The 15,718-nt window shown below is 40.9% G+C and overlaps 1 protein-coding gene across 2 annotated transcripts in view; it reads right to left on the reverse strand.

Annotated features, from left to right (window-relative positions):
* The window catches only part of epha6 (EPH receptor A6), a 205,255-nt gene that overhangs the window by 80,394 nt on the left and 109,143 nt on the right, over positions 1-15,718 (reverse strand). For both annotated transcript variants that reach the window (XM_023951152.1, XM_020713238.2), the window contains one exon: positions 12,385-12,720. In XM_023951152.1, the coding sequence (XP_023806920.1) occupies positions 12,385-12,720 (336 nt within the window). The remainder of the gene's footprint in view (positions 1-12,384; positions 12,721-15,718) is intronic.

Raw genomic sequence — 15,718 nt, forward strand, 5'->3', positions numbered from 1 at the left:
AATGGACTAGATGTGAGAACAAGATTCTGTTAGAATGCTACTACACATTCCAGAGAATGTGGAATGAATGTATGCTTCGAAACCCACAATCAAGGCTTACTGCCAAACAACTGGTAGCCCCAATTTCCTATCACAACTTGAGATTGAAACGGTACAAGACAATTGCAATACCACGGGAGAGCCAGAACAGCAGGTCAAAGTGGAGGCTGTACCACACTCCCACTCTGAGCTTGGGTACACAGCCCCAACAACAACAGATACGCTGAGCAAGGCAGCAACTGACCTAAAAGACAAGATCGTGTCCAGAATTAACACTAGGCAACCCCGACACCAGCTACAACGGTTAAGTGATGTACCGCCTGAAAGTCTCCTGGAAGCTGTGAATGAAGCATTGAGGGTAATCCCTACCACACCAATCACAGAAACCAATTAACTGGTTTACACCTCAGCAAAAGTGAGTTTTGAGTTACTTGGGTATAAGAGCAACCATGGGAGAAAACAATACCCACCATGGAAGCAACGGTTAGAGGCCAAAATCAAGGCAACAGGAACAAGCCCTGAGCACCAGAGCAATATAGGCTCAGATCTACCACACCAGACAAGACCCAAGGTGTAGGCTGTGCAAAGAGGCGCCTGAAACAATCCAGCACATAACTGCAGGGTGTAAGAGGCTGGCAGGGAAAGCATACATGGAGCACCACAATCAAGTGGCTGGAACGATATACAGGAACATGTGTGCAGAATATGGATTGGAAACCCCAATGTCAAAATGGGAAACACCCCCAAAGGTCGCAGAGAATGAGAGGGCAAAGATCCTGTGGGACTTCCAGATCCAGACTGATAGAATGGTAATGGCGAACCAACCAGACATTGTAGTGGTGGATGAAGAACAGAGGAAAGCCGTTGTGGTGGATGTGGCAGTGCCAAGCGATGGAAACATCAGGAAGAAGGAACATGAGAAACTGGAGAAATACCAGGGACTCAGAGAAGAACTGGAGAAAGCCTGGAAAGTGAAGGTGACAGTGGTGCCTGTGGTAATTGGAGCACTCGGGGCAGTAACCCCCAAGCTGGAGGAGTGGCTACAACAGATACCTGGAAAGATCTCAGACCTCTCAGTCCAGAAAAGCGCAGTGCTAGGAACAGCTAAGATGCTGCAGGACCCTCAAGCTCCCAAGCCTCTGGTAGAGGATCCAAACTTGTGTGAGAAACCCCCCGCGGAAGGGTGAGAGGGGAGGGTTTTTTTTTATAAATATTTTTATATTTATTTTTTTTTTTTAAACAAAGGCAGTAACAAAAAATTGAACTCACTAGTGAATAAAATTGTTTTTGGTCAAGGTAATACCTATAGAAATATAAACTCTGCAACAAAAAATCCTGCCATTGGTGCAAATATGTGGCTTTTTAATGAACCCACTCTCTGATGAAGCAGGGAGGGGAGAGGCAAGGTGTAAGCTGCAGCCAGAGGGGAGGAGGCATTTACACTGACAAGTTGCCAGATTTCGCAGTTTCCTGCACAAATTGGGTGGACATTTACTCAAAATGGGCCATTTTTCGCCCAATCTGACAACTTTACAAACAGATAAACTCTGCGCTTGCAAAAACTCTGTAAGCAAATTCAACCTCTTTACAGTATGTACTAAAGAAAAACTGACGAAAAAATTGATAGTGTCTTATCACATAGTGATACTTTTACTTGGTATCGATACTATCGATATTCAGGTTGATACGCTCACCCCTGTTGTTTACAGTCTTTTTGCTAATATTTGATGTGCTAAAAACACACGTGGGTTCATAACTGATTTGTAATTATAAACCCTTTTTCTTTTTTCATTAAAAAAAAACCCAGTAACAAATCACAGATAAAAAAAAATATCACAAACATTACAAACAAGTTTATCGTCTCTCTGAAAATTCAACCTACCACCACATCCTAAAAATGTTTACGTTTACTTTGTTGCACTGATGCATTTAACGTGAATATACAGTTAAAGCTGATCTATTTTAAACTGTTTACTTTTTAGTGCAATTACGGTATCTGCCAATAGCAACATTGCACTTTAATTCTTTAATTATTTTGCCTCCTAAGAATAAAAATGGGAAAAGGGAATGATACAGCTCACTTATGATGATAAAAAGTATTGTAAGTTGTCTATGTTCTTCTGCTATAGCTTAATGCAATTTTATTAGTCACAAAAGTCACATCAAACTTTGCTTTTGTTGAAAATGTTCCGTGTCTGTCGTATGTATGTCCAGTGAGGCCCTCTTTTGGGAGATGCTGACCTTCAGTCTTTTGTTCATCAGAGAAGTGATAAATACAATGTAGAAAACGTTCGCCAAGCTATTACTTATTTGGACTTAAACGTTCACCAAAATACTTGATGATGTGTTCCACCAGTCTTCGCCAGTCTTCGCTCTATGTTACAGATAGGTGAGTTTATATAACAAAGGATGAAAAAATAAAATCCAAAAGTAATGGATTAGTATTTTAGTAACACATTTGTAAAATATCTGTCTCTCAAAGTAGCCTAATGTGTTTAAAATCAGATTCACTCCACGACCAGAAAGCTTTAACGAAAATAAGCAAATGGTTTCTAATGACAAAGTCTAATCTATCTATGACCAAGAGAAATGATAATGATGACAGACCCTTTTTTTAACACTAAAAGTCACATGGTGGTCTCATTTCTGCTGATGACAACACTATGCTAATGCTGTATATAAATTTTATGTGCACCTCCCAAAAATAAACCCATCACGCAGCTTTTGGTGGATATATCAGGTGAATGAAGCATTCTCCATGCAAAAGTACGTATGCAAATCACTGCAGCATGCAAATTTTCCATTTCTTCGGATGGTTTGCATGGTTATCTGTGACTTAAGGTAATATGCTGACCTTATGCACATTTCAAACAGTTTTCAACCTTTTCAAAGCCACTGCTGTTTTTGTAGCTGCTGACAAGGAAGCAACTGGCTTTTTTTTTCTTTCAGCAATCGCTGTGCTTGGGTGTTGGACTTGCTGGGATTTTAGTGTCAGTGTTGTCAGCCGCTGGCTTTATATATATATATATGTATATATATATATATATACACACACACACACACAGAGTATATATGGTGTGCACATGCAGCATAAAATTTGTGAATACATACATATGGAAAAGCAATTGCAAAAGAAAACTTCTATTAATACTTTTTAATGAATTGATTAAGGTTGAATAACAAACATTAGTCAACTGCAGACTAATCCCTCAAATAAACTTTGTAAACCCATGAGAAGGATGTCTGTTAACACGTTAACAAGTTTATTAGTTAAGTAGAGCATATGCATTGACTAATATTAATAAAGGTACCTTATTACAAAGTGTTACTGAAATGTAACAAAAATGATATTTTTCCTGCTTTGAAAAGAACATTTTAGTCACCAAGACATGTTTTCTTAAACTAAGATTATTTTGGTATTGAAAAAAAATGTGATAAAATTATTTTGCAAGAGAGAAAACAAGATGTTTGTTCTTGAAACATGGATCTTTTTACTTTTTTAAGATTCAGGTTTTGCTGTATGGAAGAGTGATGAAAACAAATGAAGTTCAGGAGACAAAATATGTTTCATTCCCTGCAAAGATTGCTGCCTCGTTTAGTTTAAGAAAAACAAGTATTCATCATTCTCCAATTGTTCCAAATTAACCAGAACAGTGATGCTTTTGTGAATTAATTTATGAATTTGAAACATGACCTCTCCCGGGGCCTTCTCCTTGTCAGTGGTACTGTTAAAAAATGGTGCAATAGGAAACTTAAAAACTAAAATCTTATATAAAGACTATATAGAAGACTATATCTTTTCAAAGAATAGGAGTGCAAATGATCAAACACTGTAAACATAATTAGCATAAATGAATGCTGCGTATTGGATGCATACTATGCACACCTATTGGTTTAGCAGCAAAAAATGGACCACCTTGAGCAGAAGCAACAGCAGGTTCTGGTAAAGCAGTCCCAAGCTCTTCTACAGGGATTCCAGGGTCACTCATACAAAAATAAATAAAAATAAAAAAATCAGCTGGCACTGCCATGACAGTAATGCATATTTAATACAATAAATTTACATTTTGCCTTTTTGAAAAAGAAATATTGTGTTGTTCCACCTGTTTGAAAAAAGATAGATCAGATACAGGTTTTTCTGTGTGGGTTCACGTGTCAATGTCAAGACACCTGCTGCCTCCGACAGTCCTGCTGCTACTTCTATTGCTTCCTTAGGTTTATATTCTGTGCTCTGCTCCACCCCAACCTGGGATCCATATTCCCACTCATAACCCCCTGGGAGAAAAACAGGCCCAGGAAAGAGAGGACCGCAGAATACTGCCACTTCTTCTCTGAACTTGCTGGTGACCCACTTCTCCTATCTTTCAAAAAAAAAATCCCCGTACTTTCTTTCACCTTTTTCTGCAGAGATCCTCTAAATAAACATCAACTCACTGGTGCAAATCTAGTAAGTTAGCTCATGCAAGTCAGCTAACTTTAGATCATATGCTGGATTGTTCTGTATCAATAGTAAAATATTGTAAAGCATTTTACAACTTACTCTTTCAATATCCTCGCTTATGCCTTTCTGAGCAAGGTTCCTCTTATTCTTGTCATGATAGAAATAAGAAATTATGTTTGGAACAAGCACAAACAGAAATAAAGAGCTTCTCCTCCATGTTGGTTTTGGACTCCATCGTCTGATAACATCATCAACCAGTCATTACCAAAACTGAGATTCTGATTGGCTGACAGCACATGAATATTTGTCAAAGTTCAGATTTTTCAGATCCGGAAAATTCACCACTGAGTTTTGCTGCACTGCCAAAAACCTGATGTTGCTCACAAATTGTGCTGCATCGGCAGCTCAATTCGTAATGCAGGACCTCTCACTGTGTGTTTACATTGTCTTAACATTTAAATCAACCGCCCTCGCCAGATGAATGGCATTTGGGTTAAACGTAGCTTCAGGCTTTGTTTTGACCTTGCAGAATGTAATGGATGACATCAAAGAATACATTTTCAGTCTGCTTTATAAAGGCCCATTCTTCATTGAATGTGAATCTAATGGAAGGACTGCATGAAACGTCTTTGCAGCTATCTGAAAACTATTTCTTCAACACCATTGGATAAGGTGCATCTAAAGAAATATTAATAAGGATTATGTGTGGTTGACATTTTTCTGCATGCGACAAAGGAAAAAAAATGCAAATAAATAAATACATTTTACACATTTTTCCTAATTTATTGTGTTGAAATGTTTTTTAAGCTAAAATGCTGATTGGAACAATTTTAACATGCCTATGAGGTTGAAAGTCAATTTGAAGTGGTTTAGTTTGTAACTTTGTTCATGAATTTGCATTTTTCTATTATTAAGCAAAAAAAAATAACTTAAAAAATGTTATGAGGGTGACAGAGTCCTTAAAAAACAACAATGCATTTTACATTCAATTAAATCTTACTTATTTGTTTTTTACATTAAAGCTGAGTTCTCAATGAGTTTTGCTTTGATTTAAAAAAAAAAACAACTGTTAATTTTATGGAACTATTTTTTCTGATTTAACATGTGTTCCTGGAGCAATAATTAAAAATAAAATAAGATTGGTGTCAAAACCATATTCCAGACAAAGGAAAACCACGGCAACCACATGTTGCATCAGCTCGTAATTGGGCTTGTGAATTCATTATCTCCTAAAACTGAGTAACTAACACCTGGAACAGTATAATCATAATAAAATAAAATAAAAAAAATAAAAAATCTAAAAATGTTTTCAAAAAAATCTACAAGTACACCAGAAACACGTATGGTTCAAGAGCTCATACGCTGCATGTCACATTGGACAGTTATCACATACCCATCCAGCTGTGTGATCAATGATTTTTCATGATTTACATTAAAATTAACTACACTAATCAAACTGTACTTGATGTCAAGGTGATAGTGGTAAAAGCACAGCATCGTCTGCTCATCTCTGACTGAGGTCATAAATCTACCTTTCCCCTTGAGCATCTTAAAAAGCAGCAGCTGGCTATATTAGTGTTCAAATAGGTTTTGTCTACAGCTCAGGGATCTGTATGTACTACACAGAGCATCTTGATGAAATAAAAACCCTGTGTGCAACACTGATTTGCATGTACAGTCTCGAGTTGTCCCCAGCGACACAAAATAATGCATTTAACGCGTTTTGGCTGCATGAGAAAAACGTATTTCTCCCAGACTCCCAAAGCAGCAGAGAAATGGAGAAAGGAGGCTGGAAAACAGCGAGAGGAGAAAAAACAAAACGAGAAAAAAACAATCTGTTAAGAAACGGGACAGATTAGAAGAAGAGAAGGAGGAGAAAAAGCAATCAATGCGACAGGGCCATAGGAGAATAGTTAGAAGATGAGGAGAAAAGGAGGAGGAGAACAGACAGTCACAGATTAGAAGCATAAGTGTGTCATAAACTGGAGTCTAGGAGGAAATAAGAACCTTCTTGCATAAACCCACAGAGGAAAACAGAGAAAACACTCCACACCTACCTCTAAAAGTATTTTTCGGATTGGGTTAAGGAGAAACAAATGTGGAATCTTATTCAATTTTTATAGTTAAAGGGTAAATCAATACTAGATTAAACATCGTATATATACAAACAAAAACAAATTCACATGTATACACCCAAGGAACATTTCAAGTAAAAAAAGAATAAAATTTAGAACTGCTTTTTGCACTTGAAACTCAACAATTCAGTCCCTGCATCATGTATAATTTAATAATAAATAAAGTAACAAAGATCTCTGGTGAAAAGATTGTGCGATTGTTAAAATCAGTCTACCATTTCCATAGCGTTGAAGTTTAAGATTGTCCTGTAAAAGTAGGGCTTAAAAGTACCTCAAATGCAGCATTTCTGAGTTCCATAGCTGTTACAAATGCACAAAAGGTGTGTGGTATATCTTTTCATAGTTAGGAAACACTACAGTTTTAGGAGAATTAAGTTAATTTATTGTCATTATAAAAAATGTATTATAGAATGAAAACAAAGATTTGCTCACGATCAAAGATATCTGTAGATTTAACAAAACATAACATATTCTGGACTACAGACATGGCACGGAGGAGGCCGATTGACAAGGTCAACAGCCAAGCGGGATGTAGTACACAGCCCTAAAAAAAAAGAAAAAGAATGCAAAATGGTACTGAAATAATACCCAAAACCGCAAAAAGTGAACCATGATAGCGAGAGAACATCGTATACAAAATAGGAAAGATAAAAGAGATCATCACTACACAGCTAAAAATAAATACAAAAAAGTAAAAGCAAAAATTGTAGCTATAACTAGTATTTACATATGTTTACATTTACACCTATAAATGCACAATAAAAACAGTATGCACAATATAGTGTCTGTCTTCATCAAATGTATTTATTTAACTGCTGTTGTACACTAACAGCTGATAAATGACTTAAAATGCAAAACATCGTGCAAATATACATGTACAGACAATTGTATGTATTACACATTCTCATAACTTCAGCTTGAAAGCAGACTTTTTGCTTGTAACGGGGGAGAAGGGAAGTACCCAGGCGCAGAGAGGAGAAGAGGCAGGAGGATGCAGGGAATGGGGGTTTAATAACGGAATGGGGGTTTAATAACAAAAACTACAAAAACCAAAACCACTGCTTCAGTAGGCTAGAATACTCGAAAGACAAATGCTCAAAACCGAGGAACAGCACAGTTACAAACTATGGACCAGCACAGGAGGAAGGGAATGACAAGACTTAAATACATACAGACAAACGAGACACAGGTGAACACAATCAGGCAGGATGGGGAACCAAAGTAAAACGCACAACAAAAACGAAACAGGAAACCCTACAAAATAAAACAGGAAGTGAACTGAAAACATCACAGAACAAAAAGGAAACAAACCACAAGGGCAAAGAAACAGAAACCGTGACATAACCCCCTCCTCAAGGAACCGCACCGAGTTTCCTCCAAGAGTCCAGGAGGAGGGGGCCCGAAAGGGCAATCCAAGGGCCAACAGCAGTCCGGTGAGACGGCTCCGGGCTCTGCGGCAGGCGGCTCTGGGTCCGCGGCAGGCGGCTCGGGGTCCGCGGCAGGCGGCTCGGGGTCCGCGGCAGGCGGCTCGGGGTCCGCGGCAGGCGGCTCGGGGTCCGCGGCAGGCGGCTCGGGCTCCGCGGCAGGCGGCTCGGGCTCCGCGGCAGGCGGCTCGGGCTCCGCGGCAGGCGGCTCGTGCTCCGCGGCAGGCGGCTCGGGGTTCGCGGCAGGCGTCTAGGGCTCGGGGTCCGCGGCAGGTGGCTCGGGGTCCGCTGCAGGCAGCTCGGGCTCAGGGTCCGCGGCAGGCGGCTCGGGGTCCGCGGCAGGTGGCTTGGGGCCCGCGGCAGGCGGCTCGGGGTCAGGGCCCGCGGCAGGCGGCTCGGGCTCGGGGTCCGCAGCAGGAACGCGAGGGGTGGCGTCCGGCAACCTCCTCGGAGCCGGAACGGGTCGTGGTGGGTCCGACACTCTCCTCGGAGCAGGAACAGGTCGTGGAGCCTCCGGGACCCTCCTTGGAGCAGGAACGGGAGGGGTTGCGTCCGGCAACCTCCTCGGAGCCGGAACGGATCATGGAGCTACCGGAACCCTCCTGGGAGCAGGAACGGGAGGGGTTGCGTCCGGCAACCTCCTCGGAGCCGGAACGGGCCGTGGTGGGTCCGGCACCCTCGTCGGAGCAAGAACAGGTCGCGGAGCGTCCGGGACCCTCCTGGGAGCAGGAACGGGAGGAGTTGCGTCCAGCAACCTCCTTGGAGCCGGAACGGGTCGTGGAGCGTTCGGGACCCTCCTGGGAGCAGGAACGGGAGGAGTTGCGTCCAGCAACCTCCTTGGAGCCGGAACGGGTCGTGGTGGGTCCGGCTCCCTCCTGGACGCAGGACCGGGTTGGCGTGCTTCCAGGTCCACCTCCGGAACCAGGACGGGACGTCGAGTAGGGCGGCAGCGACGACGGCGGCCCCCTCTTACAGCCAGTCGACTCCCATTGAAGAAGGAGGCGGGGAGCTGAAAACCCTCCAAAGTCCCCTGGGTCTCGACCCCCTCCTCCTCCAGGTAAGGGTCCTCCCACAGCCACAGGTCCTGGTCCAGAGGGTCCAGGAAGGCCCGTGGCAGGAGAATGTCCAGCTCCATCCAGGAGTCAGGGGAGGGCTTACGGTGAGGGCGGCGGTGACGACGACGGCCTCCTCTTGAGGCAAGGCAACTCCCCTCGAAAATGTAGCCGGAGACCTGGGACCAGGGGCATCTGGTCCTCTCTGCTTCCTGGCAATATGCCTCCAGGAGCCGCATGTCACGCACCCCTGGATAAAGGAAGACATCCGGCTGGTGTCCATCCGCCTCCTGGCAGATCGCTCCAAAGCACCCAACGTCACTCTCTGCTGGGTACATGTCAGGCTGGTCCATAATGTAACGGGGGAGAAGGGAAGTACCCAGGCGCAGAGAGGAGAGGAGGCAGGAGGATGCAGGGAATGGTCGTTTAATAACAAAAATTACAAAAACCAAAACCACTGCTTCAGCAGGCTAGAATACTTGAAAGACAAATGCTCAAAACCGAGGAACAGCACAGTTACAAACTATGGACCAGCACAGGAGGAAGGGAATGACAAGACTTTAATACATACAGACAAACGAGACACAGGTGAACACAATCAGGCAGGATGGGGAACCAAAGTAAAACTCACAATAAAAAAACGAAAAAGGAAACCCTACAAAATAAAACAGGAAGTGAACTGAAAACATCACAGAACAAAAAGGAAACAAACCACAAGGGCAAAGAAACAGAAACCGTGACATAGATTTGCACCGCTTTGACGTTTTGCACCAAGCCTTTTTTCAACTGTAGGTAGCGGACATAAGTATAGTAGCGACTAGTATAGGGTAACGACAGTCCGGTGTGAACACCATGTGCTAAACGCGTTGAACATGCCTGGTGTGAATGCAGCTATGCAGACAAAAGAAAAGGAATGTTCCCTCTGTTTTTTATTCCATAGTCAAGAAATATCTATGACAGAGTAAATCCAGTTTTAGTCACAGTTACCTTCAAGGAAAACAAGAGAACATGTCGCAAGGTTGCAGCACACTCATTCGAGTGAACAGATTTCAAACCCCTTGCTGTCAGAAACCTGGATAAAGGTGTTCTGTAAATTCAGGCTCATAAATAATGCGTGTCGGTGTTCTTCACCTTCAAGCCTGCAGACAGAGCATGTTAGGAATATTGCTACCAGTCAATCCCTCGGTCTTGCTTTTGGCTCCCTGCACATGGGAATCCTGAAATGAAGCAATCACACCACTATTCTAAACTTGCCAAAATGTAAGCAGGTAGAATCCATCACATTCTTCTACTCAATGGCAGATATTTTGCAAGATGCTTCAAGGCTGCAAGGAAACTATTCAGATTTTTACTTTGGCTCATTTCCCAGCGGCTGGGATGGAATGTATTTAGGCAACTGTGCATAATGTGATGAGGTGTATATATTTTTCTGTTGTGTGCACTTGTTTATATTACTTTTGCTGTTCTTTGTTGGTCTCTAACGCTTTTTTTTCCCTTTTTTGTCATTATTGCATGTCAATATCTTTGTGTCTCTCGTATCCTTTTTTCCCCTGTACTGTTCACAGAAATATTGATTCTTGCAAACACAAACATTTATTCAATTTGCTGTTACCAGTGCGATCAATCAGATCAGTGCTTTTAGTTAGCCATTGTCCTTTTCTTTTCTTCTTTTTTAAACACTTTTTCCAGCCCCCATCTGCACTTTGTTGGGGATCATTTGACTCAGTCTGATTTAGTTTAACCTTAGAATCCTTTTCATTTCATGACGTTTTAGAGATAAAATAATAAATAGCAAATATTATAGTTCATCCTAATCCAAATTTTCTCATTTTTAAAACATCATGTTCTTTTCATGATCATGTACGTTCAAAGAATTCTGTCTAGGTCATTGGAAATATGCTTAGTTTTTGGTAAAAACAACTTGACTGATACAATCTACAGGTATTACACAATCTAAATTTTGATTATAGAATTCATACAAATAGGCATTACGATTCTAGAACTGCCTTGTATGGTGAATTAGTCAAAGTGAAGGCATGCTACATCCTGTTTGGAGTAAAGTTTGAGAAAGGGTATAGATCTAGCCTAATGAAGTGATCAAAAGTGTTATGAACAACAGCTTTATTGCTGAAATGAGCAGATAATGAGTTTTTAAAGTGTTTTTATGGTTACTGCATCGTTACCATTGAAAATAAGTTGTTGGTGCTTAGACAAAATCCGGCAGAGCCACAGTAGGCTATACCAAACTCTGGCCCATCTGTTCTAACCTGCCACCAAGCAGTTTGTGTCACCGAACCCAAACATGAAGCTGAGTGATTACAAAAGTCAAATCAACCATTTTGATCAGAGTCGGCCATGCTTGGGGTAAGGATGACTTAAGGTGAGGATGCCCCAATGCCATCCAGACACTTTTTTTTATTTATCTAAAAGGTGATGTCAGGTAGTGAAGATGTGTAGTCTGGAAAAGAATAGGAGTGGTGGAGATCCAACCATAGCAGTGCTTTATCTGAATGCCACAGTTTGTTAAGTATGTACACCATTACCATGGATGCAGAGAAGCATCTTATGTGAGCTTTCAAGGTAACAATGGAATCGAAAAATTAAATGGATTGGTGTTGTGATTTGGAACAATATACCTCAACAAAAAATTATAAATTTGGGTACAGTGTGATTTAGTGATTTAAAACATCTTTTTATGAAACAAAAAAAGTGTTCTAGGATTAGACATTAAAACCTGCTTGGTTTTGATCCCATAAGCTTCTATTTGGCTCTGAGTTGGACAGCTTGTCAACTAGGCCTCACCGCATGCAGAACCTTCAGCTGCATGAAGTAGGCATGACATGAGCAAATGAGTTTAATTCTAACTTTTTTCAGTTTAAAGCTCGTCAGAACACACATTGAGTCAATTTAAAATAATGAGATCTTTGTCAACTACTAAGTCTTTATCATGTTACAATTTTATAAAACACATCTAACTACCAAGAAACGTGCATTCACACTAAAAAGAATTCCGTCTTGGTCTCATAGTGGAGAACTTTCCTTCCCCAAACCCACTTTTCCTAATTTAAGTTAGTTAAGCTCTAACAAATGGGTCTAAACAAGGAAATGGCAATGAAACATTTAAATTCAATTCCATTAGTTTATCAGATAAAAGCAACTCTGAATCCATCTATTCTTATCGGCACAAACAGAAGAGCAACAAAGCAGATAAGTCGTTTTCCAACTGCTTAATCAGCTGCTGCTTTGTTTACAAAGCTCTAAAAAAAGAAAGTAAAATCTTGCTCTTCACTTACCGCCCTGATCCGTGCTGACGGTGATAGCTGCAACTTGGCGGGGGAAAGAACTGAGGCTTGATACGCCATTCAACGACTCAATCTCAAAGGTGTAGTTGGCGTGTGCTGAGAAATCCATGATAGTAACCGTGGCATTGGTGAGACCCAAAGATCGCGGAAGGAAACGAAGCTCCTCCTCACAGAGTTTGCAGTGGTTGGGCTTGGAATCGCAGCGTTTGCACTGAACGTTGTAGGTGAGATCACGACGGCCTCCGGTATCGCTAGGGGGGGACCACTCCAGCATTAGGGAGGTGTCCTTGATGGCAAATATCAAATTACGAGGAGGAGTTGGAGGGCCTGTGAATGAGAAGGAAAGGCAAAAGTCAAATCAGAGATAGTTATTTTTTTAATATTCTGAAATGACAACAAGTTAGTTAGACACATTTAATTCTTTGAATTATTTTTCACAAAGGAATCTCTTAGGTTTTTCAGTTGACAATTGATTTTTGAGTTATTTACCACTTCAAATAGTCTTGCCATTACATTTTTGTTTCTAAGATTCAAACAAAAATGTTTTGAATTTGACCCCTTAAGTTAAGGTTGTTAACCACTCGCTGAGCTTTTTGAAAACCTTCATGTACTTTTTATCTACTGGCATGCTACGAGCCATGAACACTTATATAAAAACATTTATATAAAACGCAAGGGTAACTAGAAGAAGCTGCTTTTCCAGAAGAAAATGCAGGGTTGAATGCTGTATGAATGAAAATGAAGCTTAAAGGGTAATAATTGGCAAAGACTAAATGAATAAATAAAAAAAGAAATGAACAAAGGTGACCATAAATAAAGTGAAAACAGCACAATAACGTATTTTTGTGAAAAACGCGAGCAGTGGGTGTCGAACCAGCGAGCTTCTGCACCACAGAAAGAAGCAAAGGTTTTCAAGGGTTCCCCATGTATTTCAATGGAGGCAAAAATACTGGAAATCCTGGAGTATCTTGAAAAGTTCAAGAATTTGAAGGACCAAAAGTCATAGATGGAAAAAGCTGAAAGAGCTGAACATTTCAATAGTTGAATGGTTAAAATAGCTGAAAAATTGTAGAAGGAGTTAAGCGGCAGAAAATGACAGAAGATATAATATATTATACTAAAGAAAGAAATAAGGAGAAATAAAGAGAAACAGGAAAACAATTAACCAATTAAGAGGGAAGTAGGTGAGAAGCAGGCGTGTCATAGATTTTTCAATTTTCAAACTCTCTGCCAATCCCTGAAGATTGCGCAAGGGGCCCATGAACGCTTTTCACATGATAATTGTGTGCTCCTTGTGTGTTTCATACAAGTTTGCCCATTTTCTTCCCACAAGCAGCCCGTAGCTGTGAGGGCAGCTGTGGCTCATGCTTTTCAAGCTACTAGAACGGAAGGGCACCGTAAAACACCACCACCTGTATGTCATAAGTGCATGGAACTTACATTATCCTCAAGAATAATTCATGAACACTACCATATGCCCAAAAAACATAGCTTCCTTTTCTAACAACCCTTGAGATGGCTGTAAACCTAAAGACACTCCAAGACACGACTGCGCTCTCCTTAAAATATGCCTTGAACCAGCTTCTACGACTTTAATTTGACCTTTTCTGAGACTGCTCTATTGTTTTCTGTCAATGCCTATCCCTGTGGTTGCCTCAGTTTTACAAGTTTGTGTATGCTGATTAAAAATGAACTCATTCACTTCCATTGTATGTAGAAGCTCATCTTTTCCAACCTTAAGGCATTCTCTCAAAGAAATTCCTGTTGTTACACTTTGTTTGAGCATTGATCAATTATTCTAGATACATTTTTAATGCCAAATCTCTTTATTGCACCATCACATCCTAGGATTTCAAATAAACAGAACTGTTTCTGAGATTTTGTAGATGTTAGGATAATTAATACTCTACATTCATCTTATATTATTGGGATTTAAGGGGAAAAAAATTACGTTTTTTGGCTCCCCGATTAAGCATTGAAGTTTGTAGCTTCAGGTTAATCAAGTCTAAAATCTTCTCCTGACTAACTCAGATAGTTTGATTAATCTTTAGAAAGTCAAGTCTTTTATTGCAGTTTAAAGAAAGGATTTGTAAAATCAGTACTAAAACAGTAACAAAACAATATATAGGTTCTTTCTAGGTTCTTTAAAATTCAAAACATATAACTTTATTTTCCATCTCTGCAGCAGTGGGCGGTCCAAGTTGTTGTTTCTTTTGTTGCTCCCTGTGTGTGTGTTTGTGTGTCAGGGTCAGTACTGTGCTAAGGTGGGCAGTCAGCTGTCAACAGGGGTGGAGTTAAAGGGCCAGAGGGATTTGAACACTCCCGTTCTGCCAAGCACACTGTCTTCCAGGACAATGGGTTGTACCCCCCCCCCCCCCCCCCCCGGTTCTCTTCCAGCTAAAAATCTCAACAGACAGCATAGCTCCTCCTACAGCTCAGCCGCTGCTGTCAGTGTGCGTCCATCCTCCCTCTTTATCTCTTCCTTCACCTATCGGCCGTCATCTCACCTCCTCCATTCTCTCCAACAAATCCACCCACCTCCCCTCCTGCAGAACAGCCCCACTGCCATCAATCAGCCCTCATTCTCCTCTGGGGGGCAGATTGGTATCGGTGCTCGTCTTTCTTTCTCTTCAATGTCTCCTCCATCCAGCCCTTACACTTTACTCTCACCTTTCTCTCCACCCGTGACATCTCCTCTTTCTTCCTCTCAAATCCCAGAGGCTCTCAGCCTTTAAACTTCGTTTCGTCTTTCTTTCTGACTTACACTTCAAACAAATAGTTTACATTACTCATGCAAGTCTTGCAAAAGCAAATTTGACACACTACCCTCCACCCATGTACACTGTGTTCAGAGTCAAAGCAGCCTTGAAGAGTTGGAATCTGCTTGTGGCAGGAGAGGTAAACAAAATCTTCATAAATTCAGGCAGGTGAGATGTGTTAAAGGTTCACTTCCACACAACTAAAAGCTCTCCAAAGCTTAATAGCTGCTTCTAAACAATATGATTCTTTTATCCAAATCTGTTTGATGAGGCTTTTACTCAAGTTTAGCAAAAAATGTCAAACAGCCACCCAAGTTGTCTTTCAAATAAGAGCTGGAAATGAGATCATGAAAACAGCATTATGACATTTAATATATTTGAATATGATTCAAATGCACAAATTCAAAGAATAACGCAGCAGTTTTGATTGCTCAGGTTTATGTTTAAAACAAAACACACAAAAAACCAACAAACTCTGCAAAGAAGCCACAAACCTACAGCAACACTGACTTGGCTTTTGTCTCGACATGAAAGACAAAAAAAGTCTTCCATTGTAGATAGCTCTC

Source organism: Oryzias latipes, chromosome 21 (assembly GCF_002234675.1).
Source record: "Oryzias latipes chromosome 21, ASM223467v1".
Taxonomy (NCBI): domain Eukaryota; kingdom Metazoa; phylum Chordata; class Actinopteri; order Beloniformes; family Adrianichthyidae; genus Oryzias; species Oryzias latipes.